This window comes from Carlito syrichta, unplaced genomic scaffold, assembly GCF_000164805.1.
Source record: "Carlito syrichta isolate Samal-C Ts95f unplaced genomic scaffold, Tarsius_syrichta-2.0.1 Scaffold307006, whole genome shotgun sequence".
NCBI lineage: Eukaryota > Metazoa > Chordata > Mammalia > Primates > Tarsiidae > Carlito > Carlito syrichta.
This window is the reverse complement of record NW_007251102.1, coordinates 46,338-68,497: the sequence shown is the minus strand read 5'-3', so window position 1 is coordinate 68,497 and position 22,160 is coordinate 46,338. Positions and strand designations below refer to the sequence as shown.

Sequence of the window (22,160 nt, the reverse complement as noted above, 5' to 3'; positions counted from 1 at the left end):
GTCGAGGCTGCGGTGGCTGGGAGCAGCCACTGCACTCCAGTCTGGGTGACAGAGTGAGACTCCAACTCAAAAAAAAAAGGAAAATAAAATATACATGCCAAATATATTCTTCACATCCAAAGGCCCTCAAATATTCCATCCCACCACAGTTCAAAGTACATTCTATCCCAATTCTCTCTTCGGCTGAAGATCTGTGAATTAAGCAAACAAATTCTCCCTCCTCCTCCTACATTTCCAACATGCAATGTCAGAAGAGGGACAGGAAAGCAGTACTAACCCCATTGTCCTACAAAGGGGAAGAACAGGAGGCACAGGAGTTCCTTAACAATTCTGAAATCCTACAGGGCAACATGGCCATGTTCTCACTCTACTGTTGCACTACAAATTCTAAGCTGTTTGAGTGTGATTGTAAAACTTCTTACAATCACACCCTACCAAACCCTAAGCTGTCCCTTACACGGTGTACCAGTTAATTTCTGCTGTGAGAAACTAACCCCCCCCCAAAAAACAAGGATTTTGTTCATTGTTCTCTTTGTTCCTGTTCATTATCCTGTCTAGCCTAGACAGACAGTGAGGAAAATGATCATTTTGGTGGTTCAGCAGTTTTCTTGGCTGCTTTCTGCCCGTAGGAAGTTGAGCGCCCAGAGACCTTTGTAAATGGATCCATATCACTGGAGCTGAAGCCATCTCTGATGACTCTTGGTATCTGCCCCCTTAATAGGTCTTCCAGACACTTCCTAAAGTCAGAACTCACAGCCAGAGGCCCGAATTTGATATCTAGCTCCACCATTTATGAGCTGCGTGGCCTTAACTGATAACTGAATCTCTCTGAGCCTGCCTCCTCATCTGTAAAATGGGGAGAATTATAAGTTATAGTATGTGCTGCTTAAAATTAAATGTAGTAAAGATATACAGTACTCAGCACAGGGTCTGACATATGGTAGGCACTTAATAAATAGAAGAAGTTGTTTACATCATAAAAGAATTATTTGTAAAAAGGATAATCTGTATGCTGTAAAATGCTTAGAATGTTCAGTGTTACAGTTATGCTGCTTTATCATAAGGCAGACAGAAACAGGCTGGTGCTCTGTTAAAATTAAGTTTGTCAGTGGCTGAAAAAAATTCCAGAGATGAGCCAGGCTCGGTGGCTCAGTCTGTAATCCCACGCCTTTGGGAGGCTGAGGTGAGTGGATTGCCTGAGCCCGCGGGTTCGAGACCCACCTGGGCAGCAAGATCTCATCTCTACAATAAATCAAAAAAATCAGCCAGGCGTGGTAACGCATGCCTGTAATTCCGACTACTCGGAAGGCTGAGGTGGAAGGATCGCCAGAGCCCAGCAGGCGAGGCTGCGGTGGCCAGGAGCGGCCACTGCACTCCAGTCTGGGCAACCAAGTGAGACTTCAACTCCAAAAAAAAAAAAAAAAAATTCCAGAGATGGTCCCAGTTACTCCACGTGGCATCTGGAGGCCTCTCTTATAACTTGCTTCCTTTTGTCCCCCAACTTCAGATCATAAGAAAACAGAAGAGCAAAACCGAGCAGCAAACAGAAGAGCCAGAGTGGCCACAGCCCCAGAGCTGCAGTGCCAAGGCAGCAGATGAGGGGACCTCAGTGCCCCCAGGGGCCCACCGAGCTCCTGCCACCCTCTGGGTGAGTTCCCAGCAGTGCCGGCCCACCCTCCATATGTGCAGGTCAGACCCCTGAAATGAGGCACCGTGTTGAACCATCTGTAGTTCACACAGGTGCCCACCGGCCAGCATAAAGGATTGTAAGAGATGGGGGAAGGACATTGAGAGAGGACGTGCATGTGAGTGGGCCTAGGAGAGCAGGAGAGGAGGGGAAAGCTGAGAGAGGGGAAGAAACACCAACAGACTACTGGTGATTAAAGAATAGGTTTTTACACAGAAGGAAAACCAATTTCAGAAAAATAAAGGGTTCAGTAGGCTGCATTTTTTCATTCATTCTGAAAGGAGTTGTCCTGAGTCTTGTAGGGGGGAAAACAGCTTAATGGGCCCATGCGTATTCGTTTTTGTGTGTTTGTTTTTTCATTTTTATTTTAGATTCAGGGATACACACACATGTTTATTACATGAACATGTTGTGTAGTGATGGGGGTTGGGTTTCAAGTGACCCATTCCCCAGATAGTGAGTACTGTGTCCCATAGATAGTTTCTGAACCCTAACTCCCCTAGAGATCATCATCCATGTGTATCCTTACAACCTAAATCACTTGCTTTACTGAAACTGAAAAAGGACAGCAAGAAAATTGCCACTGCCATTTCAGGCACCAAAATGGTCACATCTGGATGTAGTCGGGAAGTCATGTTATGAACATGACCTGCTTGTCTGTCACCCTGAGTCACAGAGCTTAGTAGCTTTTTTACGACCCAAGGGTCTGAGGCTGCGCATGTCTGTAGTAGAGTCCCCAAGCCCATGATATCCTTTGTTCTTAGTTTAAGTAAGCATGCCTCCAGGGATTGTCCAGTAGAGCTCTGCTTCTGCCAGATGTAGGTGCCTTCAGTCAGGGACAGGGCAGCACCTGGTATAGTTCAGAACTGGACAGTCAGACATGGAAAAGTGAAGTCCAGCTGCTCCCCTTGGGGTTCCAGTGGCCTGCCTCCCTGTGTGAGCAGATTGTAAAAGGGTGTGCAAAGTGGCACATGGTAGACTTGCAATTCCAGAAAAGGTCAGCGGAGGCTCACCTGCATAAATTCCCCACATCCTCGCCAGCCGCCAGATGCTTGAGGGTAACAAGGAGTATCCTTATGGCTTTATCAGAGATTAGACTTCATTGATTTATGGGCAGAACCTTCCCTTGTCAACATGCTGTCAGCGTGTTTCACTGCTGCTGTTGTGAGCTCAGCACCAAGGAGAACAAAACAAGTGGAAGATTCCATCCCTCTCCTGCAGAGCTTTATAATCCAGATAGCAAGGCAGGAGGGGGTGTGGTTAAGACTGGTTAAAAAAGAAGATAATGGGAGACAGTTCATAACTGGGCACTCAATTGAAAGATTAAGTCTGGGAATGGATTTAGAATCCAGGGAAGAATCTAGACAAAGCAGGGGAGCAAAAATCCTTCAAATAACCTATCATTCAGACTGGTCACTAAATCTGACGTGCTGTTCCTAGACTCAGGTTGCATGCAAGACATGGCCTTGCATTGGGGTCTTTCTGAAATATTTTTTGCAAACTCAAAGAATCAAGTTTGAAGGGGGGTCCAGGAAGTGGAAATCTTCAGAGCACCTCAGACTGGGCCATGAGCCAGGGGATCAGAGGCAAGAACAGGAAGTTTGAGCTCTGCCTTTGACAGTCCTGAGATGGGATTCTGGATTTTCATTTGATTAGCTCTGTGACCTTGAACAACTGTTTAGCATCCTGTCTGTAAAATGAGGTTAATAAGACCTGCGTCAAAGGATGACTCTGAAGATTCCTTGTGCAGTGGACACAGCCTTTATCGAGCTCCTACTGTTTACAAGGCACTGTGCTAGGTAGGTGCTACAGAGATAGGAGTTTCTGCAGATATTACAGAACCCACAGGGGTATACATCCCAGGAATTGTTATCAAGAGAATGTAGGATGGGGGCAGGACTGGCTAGGGGACTGTCTGGGAAAGCTTTTCCTAGGAGGTGACATGAAACCAAGACTTGAAAGATGAGAGCTTTGGAAGCAGTGAGAGGAAGAGCATTCTCACAAGGAAAACGGTATGCACAGAGGCTATGGCAGGAAGGAGCTTGGCATATTCAAGAAACAGAATAGTGATCATGTGGCTGGAGATTGGAGACTAAGGGGCACAGTGGCAGGTGACTAAATGAAAAGTAGACATAGACCACTTAGCACCTAGGTGTTCCTCAAATGACGGTTATTGTTCTTTCTATTATTACCTTATTTCAAAATCAAAACCACTGTTCATACTTCACCATGTTTTGGTCAGTTAGGTCCTAGGCCAGAGAGTAGCAGCAGATGTTGTGTCACTGACCCGACTTCTCGGATTCCCAGGCCACCTGTCCCACCAGCCTGGCCCCACGGTGGGTCCTCCCAGGTTCTCTCTCCCCTTCCTTCCCACACAGCCAGAGGGCATCAGCTTGGTTCTCTTCCAGGATCTCATCTACCCACAGGACATTTCTGTTCACTCACTACATCTTGGGGCTGTCTTGTTCTCTCAGCAGGGGCCGAAAGCTCCTTCCCTGACCCTGTGCCACTACCCCTTACACTGAAGAGACTCCACTTCCCCCAGAAACAGGCATTTCCCAGTTTTTCCTGTTCACATTAGCTGACTGCACAGGAATTAAAGTTCTTATGCAAACCCCATGAACAGAGAGGCTGGGGGAGGGGGCGCAGGAATTCATCACAGAAAGCTTGAGAAATGATGGCAATGTGGAGGGATGGTCAGATATCTATAGGAATAACATATAGCCAATACCTTTCCTTTGTGTAAACTTTATGTGCAAAGGACTTCCACACACATTATTTCACACGCTCCACATGAGAGCACTAACCCTGGCATTAGCCCCATTTTGTAAAGGAGTATACTGAGTCCTAGCTAACCTTGAACCATTGAAACTAGGTAGGTACCTGGACTAGAATGCAGGTCTCCTGGTTCTGAGCATTTCCTACTCTCTGCTGTCTCCCATTTCCTTGGGAAGCTTTGTGTAATACCTGCTTCCCTACCACATGGTTGGGGTCTTCTTGTTTACAGAGGGTTAAAGCTGGAGATGGTGTTCCTTCCTCCTCCCAGAGGCCAGAGACACTCTGTGTATGTCATCAGAGATGTAGGACAGTGGGCTCTGGTACCGTGAGCCAGAGCAGTGAGTACAACAGTGATTATAGGCTAAAGTTTTCAACAGTAGGATGGCAGAGATGTCTTATCCACACTCCTCAGCCACACACTGGCTGAAAGCAGCTTAAAATACATAGTAATGACCCTTCTCAAAGGGGCATCTCCCACCTGGCTCCTCAGCTCACTGGAACAAACTCAGTCTCCCTGGGACACAGTCATGGCCATAGGCTGTTTGCACTAAGGGAGACACTTAAAGGCACGAGCAAGTCTCATGAGATTCCCATTTGATTTACTAAAACAAATACCTCTCAGGTTGTTCTTTTTTTTTGTCAGAAAAGTTGGTCTTGACAAACACCTGCCTTCTGCGCAGGGTAATTCATGGCTGCAGCTTTGACATCAATGTATAGAAAACTTACGCATTTCTTCCTTTTTTTCTTGAGACAAATAACATAATATGATTTATTTGTAGATTTTTTTTTTTTTGAGTTGGAGTCTCACTCTGTCACCCAGACTGGAGTGCAGTGGCCGCTCCCGGCCACCGCAGCCTCGACCTGCTGGGCTCTGGCGATCCTTCCGCCTCAGCTTTCCGAGTAGCCGGAATTACAGGCGCGCGCTACCACGCCCAGCTGATTTTTTGATTTATTGTAGAGATGAGGTCTCGCTGCCCAGGTGGGTCTCGAACCCACGGGCTCAGGCAATCCACTCACCTCAGCCTCCCAAAGGCGCGGGATTACAGGCTGAACCACCGAGCCCGGCGTATTTGTAGATTTTTGTGTAGACATGGGGCCTAGTAGAAGCCTCTCCCTGATTCTAATGTGTCTTTTGAATTTCTGATATACAACACTTTGCAAGATATATCTCCCTTTCCCGGACTTGAATCCACCTTTGTGGAACAGGGTGGGAGAGAACCAGGCTGTAGTTTGGAAAAGCCCCATAAAGGACACCAACGCACCTCCTGGATGAGCAGTGTTCCTGGCATAACACTGCAACTAGATCATATGCCTTCAGAGGTGTAGGCACCTTACCGAAGGGACAAGATTTTCAACTGACTGCAAACTTCACCTTTAACTTGGACATTTTATCAAAGAGATCCCCTCCTGTCCTCTCCCTGTGAGTTCTCAGCATCCCATGATTCTCAATATGTAAATAACATATTTCGTCAACAACATCAGGCAGGCAGAAGTGCATGGGGAGCTGTCCCAAGGAAAGCAGGCTGAATCTAAAAATAAAAAGGAATTCACTATGCATCCTTGCTGGGCCCCTGGCACAATTCGTCCCTTTGAGAAGCCAATATTATTAGCCCCTTCATGATTGTCAGTTGTCACATATGTTCTGGACTTCCCACAGCTCAGCATTGGGTGTGTGGTGGGCATCCTGCAGATGCAGGTCCGTCGCTGACTGATGGCAGCATAGTGGGGTTTTAGACAAGACTTGGACATGAGCCCTTCCCTTCTGGTTTCCAGGATCCCTTTGAAGGAAGGAAAGGGTATTGATTAAGGTCCCAGCAAAAACACTGGAATCTACATCCTCATAAATGACCCTTTTCAGCACCTGGTTTGGTTTAAAGGTAGGCACTGTGGTTAGAGCTTTTTTTTTTTTTTTTTTGAGTTGTAGTCTCACTCCGTTGCCCAGGCTGGAGTGCAGTGGCACACTCATGGCCACAGCCACCCCAACGTTGACCTCCCAGGCTCTGGCGATCCTTCTGCCTCAGCCTTCCAAGTAGCTGGAACTACAGCACTACCACATCCAGCTCATTTTTTCAATTTTTTTATTGTAGAGATGAAGTCTCATCATGTTGCCCAGGCTGGTCTCAAACCCATCGACTCAGGCAATCCTCTTGCCTCGGCCTCCCAAAGTGCTGGTATTACAGTCTTGAGCCACTGTGCCCATCCAGTTAGAGCTTTTAAAAGACATTATCTGAATGGAGAGCCTGCATGTGACCAAGCCTTCTGTGATAAGAGGGCATTGAGTCTTGATTAGTTGGCTCCTTTTGAAAGGCCTATACCAAGCCCTAGCTGTTTTGGGAACAAAGAAGCCAGTATACCACCTCTGTTTGACATGGTGAAACACGATAGAGTTACTTATCCACCCCCATTTGGCTCCATCCATATTTAATAGATTAACGGGACAAACTGAGGTGACCCACAGACCCCACACTGACCAGCCCAGAAAGCCACAGATACCCCAAGAAGGGTGACAGAAAATGACCTGGCCCCTCTTTATGGCTTGACCTTTTTCCCACCTCTTATTGTCCCTTCCCCTTGTGCCCTTGTTTCTGTCCTGCTGTCCTCCTCTCTTACCTTTAGACTTACTTCCATTTGGTATGAATCCCTGGGTCTTGACCCCCGTTGGCACTGGCCTGACTTCCTTTGGCCAGGATCCTCCAGCCCTTCCCCTCTCACCAGCACCACAGCAGGACCAGCCTGGAGCCCTCCAGGGGCAGCACATCTGGTAGACAAGGATCATTGTTCTCAAAAGCTACACATAGCATGGCTGGGCACACCATCCACCCATGTAGGCTCAGCCAATATTTGTCCTGGCCCTAGTCCCTTGTAATGAAAGAGCCTGGCTAAAACAGAGGGCCAGAATTCAGACCACTGATCTAGGAGTTAAGTTCAGGTCCAAGAGTCAGGACCTGAGAAAGACTGGTCATGGCCAAGGCCACCATACACCTCCAAGAGTCCCTGTTTATATAGAATGTGATGCTAGTGGCGCCCCCCTGGGGCTGTGCAGCAGGATGACCATGGCTCTTGCTCTGCTGAGGTCCACGTGGGGAAGGAACAGAAACAACTATTGGTTAAGGAACAGGCACTATGTTTGCCTGTCACATGTCATTTATTTTACTCTTCACCACAGTGGGTGGATGTAGGTGTTATTGCACCCATTTTATCAGTGAGAAAACTGAATCGAAAGCATTAGCATGACTTGCCAAGGTCACACAGCAAATGATTGGTGGGGTTAGGATTTGAATATCTTTTTCCTGCCCCAAAGCCCTTGGTCTAGCTTCCTCTTGTATAGAATGAGATCAGTGGGCCCAGTGATATCCAAGGTCCCTGGTGGCGACTCTATTGGACAGTGCAGCTAGAGAATATTTCCATCATCCAGAAAGTTTTGTTGCACAGCACTGGTCTAGGGATTTAGATAAAGAAAAAGAGATGAACAGAGGGCATAAAAGCAGAAATACATGTGGACACTGGCCAGAGCCTGGGCAGCAACCAGCAGGCAGAGTCTCGGTTCTTGGGGACTTTAAAGAACGTAGCTCTTCCCCTTTCCCCCAGCTGCTCTCACCCTGTATGCATCACCAGCCTGAGCCCCCTCTAAGGGCCCTGACGCAAAGGGTCTGGGGTGGAACCTGAGCACCCATATTCTTACCAGAAGCTTCCAAGTGATGCCGACAGGCTACCAGGCTTAAGAATGGTATCTTTCTGATATCTTGAGATAGGATCCCTGACCTACAGACTGCAGAGGACCCTAAACCTGTGCTCTCTATAGGGCTTCCTCCTTTTTCTTCTGTTCTCTAGTGACCTGAACACCTCTGGCTTGGGGAATTATTGTGCAGAATTCCCACACCTGCAGGCCCCACTGCTTGGGCCTAACTGCAAAACACAAACTTAATGCATCCCCATCCAGACAGGATTTCTCATCTCTTCTCTTGAAAAAAGGTTCAGAATGGCTGTTCCCTTTTTAATTTCCTCCCTCATTGTGTGGCTCTCTGCCAGCAGGGGTGTCAGTGCACCCTGGCTTTCAAAGCCTTAAGATGCAATATCCTAGAAGGCACCCATGCGGGGGTAATAATTTATTTACTGCCTCCTTGGGTGCATGCATATAAAACGGTGTCTCCATAATAATATGGTGATCCTGTTGATAATAACGATGATGACACCAGGGGCCAGACACTTACTATGTGCCCAGTGACTGAGATAAGTCTCTGTTAGTCTCTTTCTCTGTTCTGTCTTTTGTCCTTTCTTATTTTCTCAGCCTTTTCCCTTTGTGCCTCTGTCATTTCCTCCCCCACCTTCCCACTCTCTTTTGAATGTCCATCGTACAGAACTACAGTCTGTTTTATCACGGCTGTAATTATTGGCATGAATTTGATAGCTATGTCTGACCCTAAAAACATAAAGCAAATCTATGTCTCTGTTGTTTATGCATATGAACACTCTTCTTGATTTGCTCCCAAATCCTTGATGCTAAGAACATTCTCTCCCTGTTTTTTGTTGTGGGCTCTTTGAGAGCAAAGACAATTTTGAAGCCATGGTCAGTCCCTTGGGGAGCCTGTCCTGATGGCAGTGATCATAATCACAGCAATCATAGCAACAATCTATTGTTCCAAGATATATAAGTAGAACACGTTGCTGCTGCCCACGCGGGAGAGGCAGCAACTGCAAAGGAAGGTATAACAAAAGTAACTGATGATCACACTGAAGGTTTCACCCAAAGCTTCAGAGCCAGCTGGTTCAGATGGCAAGTCCTGGAGCTTCAGAGCCAGCTGGTTCAGATGGCAAGTTAACTAGAGCACGTTAACCAGGAGCACACTGTCCCCAGGCTCTCAGCAAAGGCTGTCAGGCACACACCAAGAGAGCATGGAGGAACACCAGGTTGGAATCAGACAGACCTGAGCTTAACTCCTGCCTCACCCTGTGATCACGCATGTGCTTTTGGCAATGTATCAACCCTGATTCACTTTACTCATGTGCACTCAATCAGATTGAGTGAGAAAATGGATATGTTGCACTGGCTTAGCGGTAGAGGTTAACACATGCCCTTATTTTGGCTAATATTTATTAAGCACTTTCTCTGTGCAATGCATGATATTGATGCCTTAACATGAGAAAACTGAGGCTTAGAACAGTTGAAGCTGCCCCAAGATCCCACATAGCAAGAGGAGGAACTGGCATTGACCCACTGCCTAATTTCTCCTCCAATAGTTAACGACCAAGGAGTAAAGGATGAAGCCTGTCTGAAAGCTCAGATTGTCAAGTCCATCTTTGCAAGGCATTGCTGACATGCTACTACTGTTCATGGACCCATGGACTCCCCCATGCAGCCCACTTGCATAGATGTGCAGACACTGTAACTCAGGCTAGCCCTTCCAGATTTCACCAGACCTGCTTCTTCCATGGCCCCTAGGGTGGGTAAGACAAGCAGAAACTGTGGGTGAGAAAGAAAGGGTAGGAACAGAGGGCTCAGCCAAGGTAACAGGCAAATAAATCGCTCAAGTAATCCCATCACTTCTCAGGAGCTATAGAGGTTAACTAGCTGATGAGTAAATGTGTTGTTGTGGCGCCATCTTCTGGGCCTATGTTCATTGCAACGAATTTGTGGCAAAATCAGGTCTAGACCTCCAAACCGTGGCTTTTTCATCCTGCCTGGAGATTATAGGCCAGCAGTGTCCTGGGACCTGGGGATGGTTCTATTGAGTCTTTTGTGCTTTTTGGTATATAGGGTTTTTTTCCTTCTAGTTTGGAGCAATGGTTTGCCTGAAACAGGTTATAAAATCCTGACATCCCCAATTCTTTCATGGAAACCACAGAATCCACCTTCCCTGTTGGGACCAGAGAAGGACTCTTCATTTATTGGTCTTGGCTTTTGTTGGGGATAGGGAACATTTCTGTCACATAAATATGGATCCCAGCCAGCACATGTACATACATAAAATATAGTTTAAGCCACTGCAAAAAAAATATTAAATATTGTTTGTTCCTCCTTTTAAAAACTTGTCTTCAGTGATTTACAGTGAAAAGTTTGTAGATATTTCTTTAAAGGCTAGAGTATGACAAATAACTTCTGTGAGGCTACAATAATACTGCATCTGGCAACTAGGCTGTTGGCTTCATAAGGGCCAGAACTGTCTTGCCTTCTAAAATTGAGTCACAAACATGTGACCAAGGACCACACACAAAAGGCCGTCTCTGCCTTCATGGAGCTCATGGCCTGTGAAAGACCCGGCAAGTCAGCACACAACTAGAACAGAGTATGGACAGGACCACGTGATCACACAGAAGGAGAGGCCTTGCCGAGTCCAGGGTAGGATCAGTGCCAAGTGCCAAGGATGTGTCCCCTTAATACATGGAGGTTTGCCATGTCCCTTGACAGTTGACCACCAGCCTCAATCTCTGTCCACCCTGAGAAGCGCTCATTATCTGTCAGTTTCAGCAAAACCACAGATGACTTACTGAATATCTAACCCTATAAAAATCTTGGTTGTTGTCAAACTGCATCATCAAAACTGTCCTGGACACTCGGGACAGGATCAGTGCTTGCTTGCCCTTGGAACAAAGAAGGTGACACTCAGCCAAAAGCCATTTAACGTTGTGTGTTAACTTGGCTCTCTTCCAAGTAAAGCCTTGCTCTCTAGGATATAAGTGAACATGATGATGGGCTTCTTTTGTTTTTATTCTTTTTATTTATTTCTCTTACTCCTCAATTTTATACAAGAAATTAGAAAAATTAGGTGCTTCTGAAAACCCATTTGTAGCCATTCACTCCGCAGCAAACACTTATTGATTTACAATTCTGTACCAGTTACTGTGCCTGGGGTTGGGGATGTCACCACTAACAGGACATTAACCTGCCCTCAGTTGCTCCGTAGACTAGTGGAAACCCCAGGCCAGGATTCAGATGTTTGCAATAGAGTGTGGGAAGGCACACGTAAACATAGAGCAAGTCCAGGATGTCCAGCCCAGCAGAGGAAGGGAATAGTCAGTGGGTTATCCATACGCCATGGCCTGCTTGAGCTGAATCTTACTGACACAGAGTCTTAAGGAATTGATAAGGCAAGGAGAGCTCCTCGCTGTTGGTCTGTGTGCACCTGTGACCACCACACTGAAAGGCTGGTCTGGAGGCCCATCATGCTCTTTCTTCCATATTCAAAGGGATGGGAGGCAAGTTGGGACCCTTGGTGCACAGTTTAGAGGCTTCTGTATTTGTTCTGCAAGCCCATCTTTCTCCTAGGTTGCCCCAAGGTCCTGGGGGGAAGGGTAGAGGTTTTCTACGATTCTTGCTGAACCTGAACTGACCTGCACCAACGCTCTCCAACAAAATATACCAGATGCCCTGTGTGTGAGGTCTCTTGGACCTTTGCCCAGCCTGCAGTAGAGGGGATGCAGGGCTGTGACCCTCTTCCATCCCTGAGTCTTTTCTCAGATGGGTTTAGTGTTCTTAAGGGGCAGGGCTGCTTAGCATGCCATCCGTTCCCCAAACACCAGCTGTAAAGCTTGGTGTTGTCATCCAAATTCCCTGTGCTAGTTTTTGCAGTCTTTCCTTGTTATTCTCTCATACCTTCTTTAAAGCTTTCCTTTGTCATACTGTGAATTCAGGGAAAGAAGAAGTGTCCATGTCTCTCCAGGAGTTAAGTCACTTGGTCAAGGCAGCATGATAGAGCTGGTCTTGGAGCCCAGGCACCGCTGGCCCCTGGGTCCAGCTCCAAAGCACTCCACGGCCCCGTCCACAGCTCTTCCTCCCTCCAAGAGAGCTCTCCTTCATCTCCTATTCTAAACACCTGTGTTAGAGTGGGAGCAAGTTGACTAGGTGAGCACATTTCTCACAGGCATAAAGGGGAGAGGGGCTGTTGGCTCTGATGTCAGCCAGCAGGTGGAGACAGACCACATAGGGGGCCTGAGTTCAGCTTCAGTGCTCTGTTTAATACTGTAGTCCTACGTGCTTTCAGCAGCTTTGTAAATAAGCCTTTTCCCTCCTAAGTTTATCAGTATAAAAAGAGCACAATAGATAACCAATAAAATACAATTCCTTCATTTAGTGGCAAAGGAAAAAGGGGTCTCTTTCTGCTTGATGAAGTTCTTTGTATATAACCTTTGAGCTTCAAAATACAATGTATATGATGCAATTCAAATGTTTCCTGCCAGTCATTTGAATTCCCATTTCTACCACTTCTCCTTAGGTCACAGTTAGTTTTTGCTCCTTTAGTCCAGGGGCTAAATGGGAATGTGTCATAATAGTCCTGGCTTGTGGACTGATCATACCTGCTCACGCCTCTATCATAGCATGTGCATTGGGAGCTAACTCTGCAGGTTTGGGGGCCTTCTAGGGGGCAATGCCTTTTTTGTGTACCCTAGAACAGCTCATCATGCAAATACAGTCTAAGAAATATTGGCTGGGAGAATGACTGGATAAAAAGAAGCCCCGTGAAAGCTGGCCCTGTAGGATTCCACTGCATCTCTCATGCTTTCTATGATTAGTAGGTCCAGCTGACTTGCAACAGGATACACAGGCCACCATTTGAGCCATTACGTGGCATGGTGTATGGATTTGCCACTTTTTAGGCTCACCTGCAAAAAGTCATCGCCATGAAACACATTTTCTCCATGCTGTGCAATGTCTACCCCAAAACTGAAGGTACTCCTTCCAGGCACTGTGCCTTATGAGCTTACCCCATCCCTGTTTCCTTTCCAACAGCGGTCCCAGTCTGCATTCTCCATCACTGGAGAAGATGCCCTGAAGACCTCTTCACTGGAGACTGCATCCAGGCAGCCGAGGGAGCGAGACCAGCACTCCAGGGAGGAGACGGATCTGCCCAGCTGGAAGAGCGTGGATAGGCTGGATGAAACAAGTAACTGTTTTAAGCAGCATCTAGTTTGTCTGTGGGTTTCAGAAGTGTGTTTGGAGACTTCCTGGCAATGGCATGGCCACTCAGCTCTTCTTTCTATGAGTCTGAGTTGGTGTGTGTCCCTCTAGGGCAGCTCAGTCACCAAGTTGTGAGGCCCCTAACCAGCACAAAATAAATAATGTGATGGTGTTTTCAGCCTGGGTAGTTTTCCTAGCTGCTATGGCAGAATGACGGCTCTTGAGTTATCAGTATGCCATACTCTGTGCTGAGGCCTGTGGGACACTGTGGGACTCCTGGACAAATGTGTACTCCCCTCTTCAGCTGTCTGTTCTATGTGGACTAGAAGAATGTGTCTTATGTTGGCCTGGGGCACTAAATAAACCTATCAGGACATTCCAACTTACAAAGGAATGGGGTCCCAGCATCAGTTTTAAGGGCATCCTTTCAGAGACTGGATATATTAGTTAGGGTAACACCTGCTGCTATGACAAGTAAACCAAAGCAAACCACTTTCAAGTGGCTTAATACAATAGTTTTCTTTTTTTATCACACAGTGCAGTGCAGGTGTCCCTGGTCTATGGGAGAACTTCAGAAGCCAAGGCTACTACCTTATGGCTCTGTCATCCTCTGGGGCTGTCTTGTGCTGAATCATCCACATTCAGCCAGCAGGTGGAGGAAGAGAGAAGGATGAAGGCAGGTATCTGCTTCTATCTATCTCAGGAGGGAGACATTACAGAGCTTTCACTCCCATCCTGTGGGCAGGAACTGGTCACATGGCCCTACTTCAATGCAGGGAGACATGAGAAACATAGTGTTGGCTGAGCAGACACATCCCAGCAGCGTGGCTCAGCCATGAAAGGGTCTTTGGTGGGCAGTTGTCTATCCCTGCCACACCTGAGGGTGGCATTGCAGTTTGTTGTGCCTCTGCTCTCCCTGCTTCCTTCTCCTAGAATGTCCTACCTCTCATGAGGCAGTTAAACTCATCTCTCCAGAGACCCCTCAGCATCTATGACACATAGTTCTTTACAAAGCTGTTGAGTCATGTAATCCCTCAAAATATAGAGGTTCAAATTAGTCGAGTCACTTTCCTAAAGTCACACATCAGAAGGCTATAAGATGCTTGGACTCACACAGGTGACAGCTAAGTGCCATGAAGCCCCAATACTCAAGAGATTCTTGGACCATAGGACTGTCGGGGTAAAGGTACCTCCATCCTTGCGAACATCCATTCTTTTCCTCACCCGAATAGATACTCTGTGTAGTAGAAGCCAGGCACATTGGTCCTCATGTGAAGAAACCACTAACAGTATTCTCATCCCATGTTCTCTCAGATCTAGACCCCCTTTCCTGAGCAGCAAAACCAACAGCAAAAAAGATTAGCAACAACATAGCCATCCTAGAAATCAACTTTTAAAGATTGTACTATTATTTCTACTCTACAAGGGAAAAGATTTAATCAATAGCTATATAAACAATTTCATTTTTATCATGGTGCAAAGAATCAGAAAACATTGAAATTTTTAAACTGCCATTCTAAAGAGTTACCGAAAGAGATCATTTTCATGTTAACATCTGAGTATCTATTAGTAAGAAACTGCAGAGCCATGACATTGCAGCGATTCTGTAGTGCATGATCTTGTCTTTATTTATGTGTCTGGTTTTTGATTTTTGTTTTTAAGTGCATGTTTCCTTTCTAAATGCCTGTCTTTCTCCTGCCTGCTCAACATATTCACATTTATTCGTTCATTCATTCATATTCTCCTTCCCTCTCTCCCTCTCCCTTTTCCTTCCACTCTTCCTCTTTCTCTCCTCTTTCTGTCTCTCTCTTTCACCCTCTCTCTCTCTCCATAAATTGCAAATTCCCACAGAAAAGGAAGTCTTACATTCCACCAAGCATATGAGGCTGTTATATAATAGATCTTCAATAACTAGCTTTTTAAAATAACTTTACAACATACAGAGTCCATACACAGCACTATTTGATTTATTCCTCCCACAGTGTTGCTAAGCACTGACATTATCTCGTTTGGCAGATAAAAGCATTGATGGGCAAGGGAGTCGAGTGACTTGTCCAAGACCCCACAGCTAACTTGAGCAGAGCTGGTCATCAAATCCAAGCATCATGACTCCGATTTGCAGGCTTTTTTCAATTACGGTGTGATAATCATTGTCTCTTCACCATAAAAACAAACAAACAAAAACCAACATTTCAAAATCCAGACTTACAAAGTGACACATTTGTAGGGTATTATGAAAACTTCTATATAGTGCTCCATTTTATAAAATAGTTCCCCACTTGATGGTGAGCATTTCTAATAAATTTGAAAAGGAATTTGACTTTCAAAACATGATTTTGCACATAATTTTCTATAAAATTAACCACCCATATGTTATCAATTGCTTATACACATAAAACTTAACAGCATTACACACAAAAAAAGATTTCATAGTCTGCGAAAAAATCCTTGAGTCTTTCTGAATATAGATTTAAAATAAAAAATAAAAGCACTTGGGTATACAACTTGTGATTTTCCTGAGGAATGTTCAGCCCTTGACATGCTAACATATCCATGCTAACCCCAAAGGACTTGAGGGATGTCTCATATGTTTAGCGGGCAGCAAATTATTCCCAGTAGCAAGGTTCAGTCGCAGTAGAGCAGAAATGTAGAATAGAAGGCGGACTGGAGGTGGAGGTTATCCTACAAGGTTAATGTCCACTGAGCTATTTTTAGCAGTTATATTTGTGCCTCGGGAGGAAGGTTGGTTCAGGAACCTGTTAGTGAACAGTTGGATTCGGCCTTAGGGACACTGGTCTTGGGGAAACCACAGCAACTCTACTTTCAGTCTTGACAGTACTTACAGCAGTAAGTGGATTTCCCCCAACTACATTTCACTTTATAGACCTTGGTTGACCATTGACTCTATGTGAAGGGGGGACCCCCCCAAAATATGGAATTTATTTACTAAAAAACTGTATACCTATTCTTACATGTTTAAACTTCAGTCACCTTCAAAGTACTCTCTGTTTGATACAATACACCTATTGAGACACTTTCTCCACTGCTCAAAACAATTTTTGAACTCTTCAATTTTGATGCCTTTTAGTGCTTCTACTGTTTTTTGTTTCACCTTTTCCACATCAGCAAAACATTTCCTTTTGAGGACTTTTTTTTTTCATTCCAGGGAAACAACAGCAACAACAAAAAATAGTTATCTGGGGTGAGAGCAGGTGAATAGGGATGGTGGGGCATGGGGGTCATGCAATTTTTGGTCAAAAACTGCTGAACATTGAGTATGGTGTGGGCAGGTATGCTTGTAAATCACCCATCATGAAATGGGAAAATGCTTTGAAAGAATCTCAGGAAAAAATAAAATTCACTGAAGCTGAACACAACCTCTCACAATGTTGCTGGTACACAAATGCTGATGGTTCCTAGAACACTTGCCTAGCAGGGGAAGCCTGTTACTATAAGGGGCTCGCCCTCCAAAAAATAATTCTGGGTTTTTTTGGGTTCCCCTCATACACAACTTGTGCTCAGTGTTGGCGAAATAAAGATCAGGGGATTGTCGCTGCTCTGGAGTTGCTCACTGAAAGTTGTCTGCACAATGATGAAAGAGCAGGAGTTTGGAGAAAGGAGGGGATGGGTGGAGAGATTTTACTAATGGGCTAAGAGAATGTGGTACTGCTGCCCAGGTACAGCTTTGAGCAGTTCTGATGATGCAGCTTGACAGTCACCAAGGTTTTCATAGGGTTGGGTGTTCAGGGCGCCATCTGTATTTTTGCTAAGAAGAATGGATTTTTGCTGAGATAAAAGTTGGTCAACTTCTAGCTTCCCCAGAGGCACATGGCAACCTGGGGTAGTAAAAGGCAGGAGAAGAGAGGAGCTGGCAGTGGGCTGAATCCCTTTCTATCCTGCAGTGGGTGTTGGAGTCTGGGGACCATATTTAAAACAACGTGGTCAATTCTGGAGCCAGGCATTGAGTGGTGTTATTGGGGAATTTACCTCTTTGGCTTGCTTTCAGGCCCCAGGATAAGCTGTAATCAGCAAGGCTCATTGAAAGCTGCATACCAAGAGCCCAGTCTTGCCCCTGCAGCCTGTTGGTGCTTGTGTTCGTGAACAAGTAGTCTTTATCCAGGATGTCCAAATGGGGCTTAGAGCTGGCCAGCAGCTGGGAGCATGGCAGCAAAAAGCACTTGGTTCTGCCCTCAAGCTCATGGTCAGTGTTGGAGGGTGGGGTAGATAATCAGAAACATAAAGTGTAATGTAGTATAAATGTTATGAGATGAAAAGCCTTCTGGCAAAGCTCGGAGAACAGAATAACCAGCTCCTCAAGAAAGGAAGGCCAAGAATGTGCTACTGCACCTGGCAAGTTGTGCCCTTTTCACTCATTCAGGAATCGAGATTTGGAGAATCACACAGCTACTAAGTGGCTGAGTGGGGTTTCTCTGACTTTGAAACAATTGGTCATCCCATGGAACAAACTGACTCTGGGACAGAGCAGGCTCATTTGCCACTAAGAATAAAGAGATAACTGAGCTCCAAGCCTGCTTAAGGACTTTGTCACCTGGAGGAGGGTCCAGTGTGTGTGTGATCAGCCAGAACATGAGGAGGAACATGGAATGAGCCACCCAGGTTATCATACTAGCAGAGCTCAGAGAGAAGAGGCCATAGTCAGGCCATGTTCAAGAGACAAGAATGTGCACCAGGGAAAGGTGGAAGTGGGATAAGGTGTTGGAGGGCCACTGGGGTCTTACCCCATGGAGATGGGGAGAAGGATACTAAAGGCAAAAGCAGCAGGAGAAAGGTAGGGTGTGTGGCCTCAGGTTTCCAGGAGGGCCTGCCTACATCACCCCACTGCTGGAGCCTAAGATCCTCCTGGACAGAAAAAGCCTCACTTCCTGACTCTCCAAAAAAAAAAAAGGGAACTCGATGTCCTGCCAGTCTGGGCTGCAGTGTCAGCCAGTTAAAGTGGAACTGGGTCGCTGAGTTGAAAACATATGTTCCACCACCATCTGAATTCCCCTAAGGCTGAGATTCTGAAACAGACCTAGCAAACACAGTGCTCTGTGGACAACACTGTGAAATACTGATAACTTTCATTTCATTTTATGGAGCAGTAGCCGTTTAATTGGTAGAAAACCTGTGTGCTTTAAGTATCATGAAGTAGAATGCTCCCTCAAGTTCCTACAGAGCTCTGGCCCCTATAGCCCTTAAGCCCAGCAATTGGTATCCTCACACAAGTTGGGGAACAGCCTGTTCAAAACTCTATGGCCCTCATCACCTCCCCCCAGGCAGCCCTCCAAAAGTCCTGCTAATAATAATAATAATAATAATAATAATAATTTTTAAAAGGAAAGAAACAGCTCTTGCTAACAACTCCTATACCTGAGGCCACAGGGCTGGGTCAGTACCCATAGCTAAAGGAGTACCATGTCATCTTATTCCCACTCTTTAGATATATGAGCAAAAAGTATTTCTGTTTGCCTCCAGCAAAAGCAAAACAAAGCAACTTTTACTACCACCACCCCTTCCCCCAGCAGTCAGATCAATCCCTGGGACCCAGCCACCAGTCATCCCAGATGCTCTGGGCAGACCTGAGCCCAGTGTAGACCAATCCAGACCATAGCCACAGACTGAGAGGTGCTCCAGCCTGCCCTTGTGTGGGGCTTTACAGCTGGCCAACAGCACCCACAGCTCAGTCTATAACCCAGAGCTACCTTGGAGTCATATAGAGGCCACACCCTACCCCGGCTCTACCAGTTAGCAACTCTGTGGCCTTTGACAAATTACTTAGCTTTGCTCATCTCCATTTCCTCATCTGTAAAATAAGATTGGAAATGCAAGCCTTCGGGGGCCTCAAGTTCTTTCCAGAATGAGGCATGTGCCTTGAGTTGAAAATAGATTTGCATGCCTATCTCACGTGGCTGTTGTTGTGAGTGGGATCTACGAGAGTGCTGAGGGCAGATGTGCTAACCTGTGAGGTACGCCAGGGAAGGTGGTGGAATTGTTTCTTATCAGAGAGGGGAAACTGAGGGTATAAAGGACAAAACCATAGCCCAAGCTCAAAGATCCAGAAACTAGGGCTGCCTCTCCCCTCCCCTTCCAAGCCAGCCTAGTTTGGGAGTGGGGCAATGTTGAGGAGACCAGGGAGCCATCCTTGAAATAGGAGCCAGATCTCCATGTTTCTCTCCATCTGTGAAGCACTGGAGCTCTCTGAAGCCTTAAGGGACCTCCTGGGAACTTTTAAAATCTGCTACCCAATTAGAGGTGCCTTTTGTCTCCTTAAAAGCAGTTGTTCTCCTAGACTCTCATGAGCCAGTCACGGGGAGGTGACAAATGACAATCTCACCCTGCTCTGAGGTGGTAATATCCCCTCTGCTTTCTCTCTCTGCTCCACCCACAGACCCAGCCCCAGTTTTGCAGAGCCCAGATGGGAACTGGGTGGCCCTGAAGGATGGCGCTCTGCCCCCAACCCGCCTGCTGGCCAAACCTAAGAGTGGGACATTTCAGGCCCTGGAAGTAGCCTCCAGTGTGGCATCTGCCTATGATGAGATGGGCTCCGACAGTGAAGAGGACTTTGACTGGAGTGAGGCCTTGAGCAAGCTGTGCCCACGGTCCCAGGGTCTGCCCAGGAAGCCCCAGCCTCTGCCCACACAGGCACAGGGCTCTGGCCAAGGCCCCTTAGCCGCCTTCCCCTCCTCCGGCCTCTCCTCCAACCTAGAAGCCATGTGCTCTGACTCGGAGACTTCCTCGGCCAGCTCTTCTCGGGAAGCTGGGCGCCGGGCCAGGCTGTCCTGGTTGCAGAGGAAGGCCCCCAGGAACCCTGCAACTGAAAAGATGCGCCTGCAGGGAGAACTGGATGTGAACTTTAACCCCCAGGCAGCCAGCGGGGAGACCTCAGACAGCAGCGAGACTGAGGAGGCACCCCATGCCGCAGACCGGCGGACAAGGAGATGGAGGAAGGCCCGAATGGGCTCAGAGGAGCCAAGCAAGGAACCATCTTCCCCCAGCACCCATCCTCAGGATCTGGACACACATCAGGTAATAGTACTGCATGCGTGCAAATGCTCACACACTTTTTAGGTAGGATGTGCCCTCCTCTAAGCACTGGCTTTGGAATCCACAGACCCAGATTCTCATCTTGGTTTTGCTGCTAACTAGCTGAGCGACTGTAGACAGGTCACATCAGTTCTCTGTGACTCTATGTCCTCTTCTTTGGAGAGAATAGCTTTGAATTCAAAATGGGGTTTTTCAAAGGGTTTTCCTCAGACCAGCAGCACCAGCACCACCAGGGAACTTGTTCAAAATTCTGATTCTCAGACCCCACACCAGACATGCTGAATCAGAAACTCTGGGGATGGCGTTCAGCCAAGTCTGTTATGAAAAGCCATCCTGGTGAATCTACTGTGCACTGAAGTTTGAGGGACGTTGGCCTTGGGTTAAGTGTAAGGGAGCCAGAGTCAGATTGCCTGGGTTCAAATCCAACTGTGTGACAAGGTATTTCTCTAGTTCTCTGTTTCCCCATCTGCCAAATAGAGATTATACTAGAACGTACCTCAAAGGATGGTTGTAACAAGTGAATGATATAATGTTCATAAAGAGTTAAGCTCTGTTCTAGACACAGCACAAGGACTCAGTAAACCTTATCTTAGTATGATAGCCCAGGGTGCCGTTTACTAACATTCTGTGATTCTTTGGTCCACACACTCCCCTCCTCAGAATTCACAGTAGCTCTGTCCACATGGTTAGTCATGAACTCCTCTGTAAATGTGATTAAAGATATGAACTCTTTCCCTAGAAAAAAATGCACCTGTACACACATACATACACACGCGCATGCCATCGTTTTGCTTACAATTTCAGATCACTTATAGACTCCCATCCAGATTAATTTTATATTCTCTAAATATATTGACCCTGCTCATTCCCAGCTCTGTGCCTTTGATTGTGTTGTCCCTTGCCCTTGTCCTCACCCTTTCTTCTTCAAGCAAAGACCTACATATCACCATAGACCCGACACCAAACATTGTGGAGCCCACTCTGAGTTCCCCATAGCAGTATGTTTTTAAACTCAAAAGTGACACGTGTGGTCTGGAAAGTTTAAATGATCTTGTATAAGCAATGGATTGCAATATTTGAAGGGAAATCTTATAGAAAATCTAGTTATGTTGCCACTGCCTTCAGGAGGTAAATAGCGATTGCTCACGTTACTGTCAACCTGACTCTTTGTACTCCTGGGGAAACCACACCCACTTCCTAAATATGATTGCAGCTCCCATAGTACCCAGCGACCATGCCCTGCACTCTTAGTCTGAGTTCCGCCAAAAGTGGAAATAACAAATTCAGGATGGGCACCAATTCCATACACAGCCCTGTTAGCTTGTGTAGTACCTCAGAAATCCCTCAGATGGAGAAGAGAGAGACCAAGGTCTGAGATGAGAAACTATCAGTGAGCCCAAAACTGCCCCCCACAGCTGTGGGCAACTCACACAGGTCCAGGGGATACAGGTTGGGACTTCATCATTGTCTGCTATAAGACATATGACTGCCTCTGCCAGATCCCTGATCCTGGGTCCCCCCATGAAGATAGTTGTGGACTCAGAGGTCCTCAAGTCAAGAATCTGGTATCAGTCTTTCCTGACCTGTTAATGTATTACCTAGAAAAGGTCTTTTATTTAGTCTAAGCTCTCATTTTCCCATCTGTAAAACAGAAGATAGTTTAAAATCTAACTTGTTAGGTTGTTATAATCATGAAGTAAAAATTAAGTTATGGTTCAACTGTGCATCATTATTATCTAGCTCAAGTGTAGACTGCTG

The 22,160-nt window shown here is 46.3% G+C and overlaps 1 protein-coding gene across 1 annotated transcript in view; it reads left to right on the top strand.

The window, feature by feature from the left end:
- LOC103266058 (rab effector MyRIP) overlaps positions 1 to 22,160 on the top strand; it is a gene marked incomplete at its 3' end in the record, with an annotated part of 72,906 nt that overhangs the window by 13,904 nt on the left and 36,842 nt on the right. Inside the window, exons 5-7 of the mRNA XM_008063702.1 lie at positions 1,508 to 1,648; positions 13,191 to 13,344; positions 19,747 to 20,384. Of these exons, the coding sequence (XP_008061893.1) occupies positions 1,508 to 1,648; positions 13,191 to 13,344; positions 19,747 to 20,384 (933 nt within the window). The remainder of the gene's footprint in view (positions 1 to 1,507; positions 1,649 to 13,190; positions 13,345 to 19,746; positions 20,385 to 22,160) is intronic.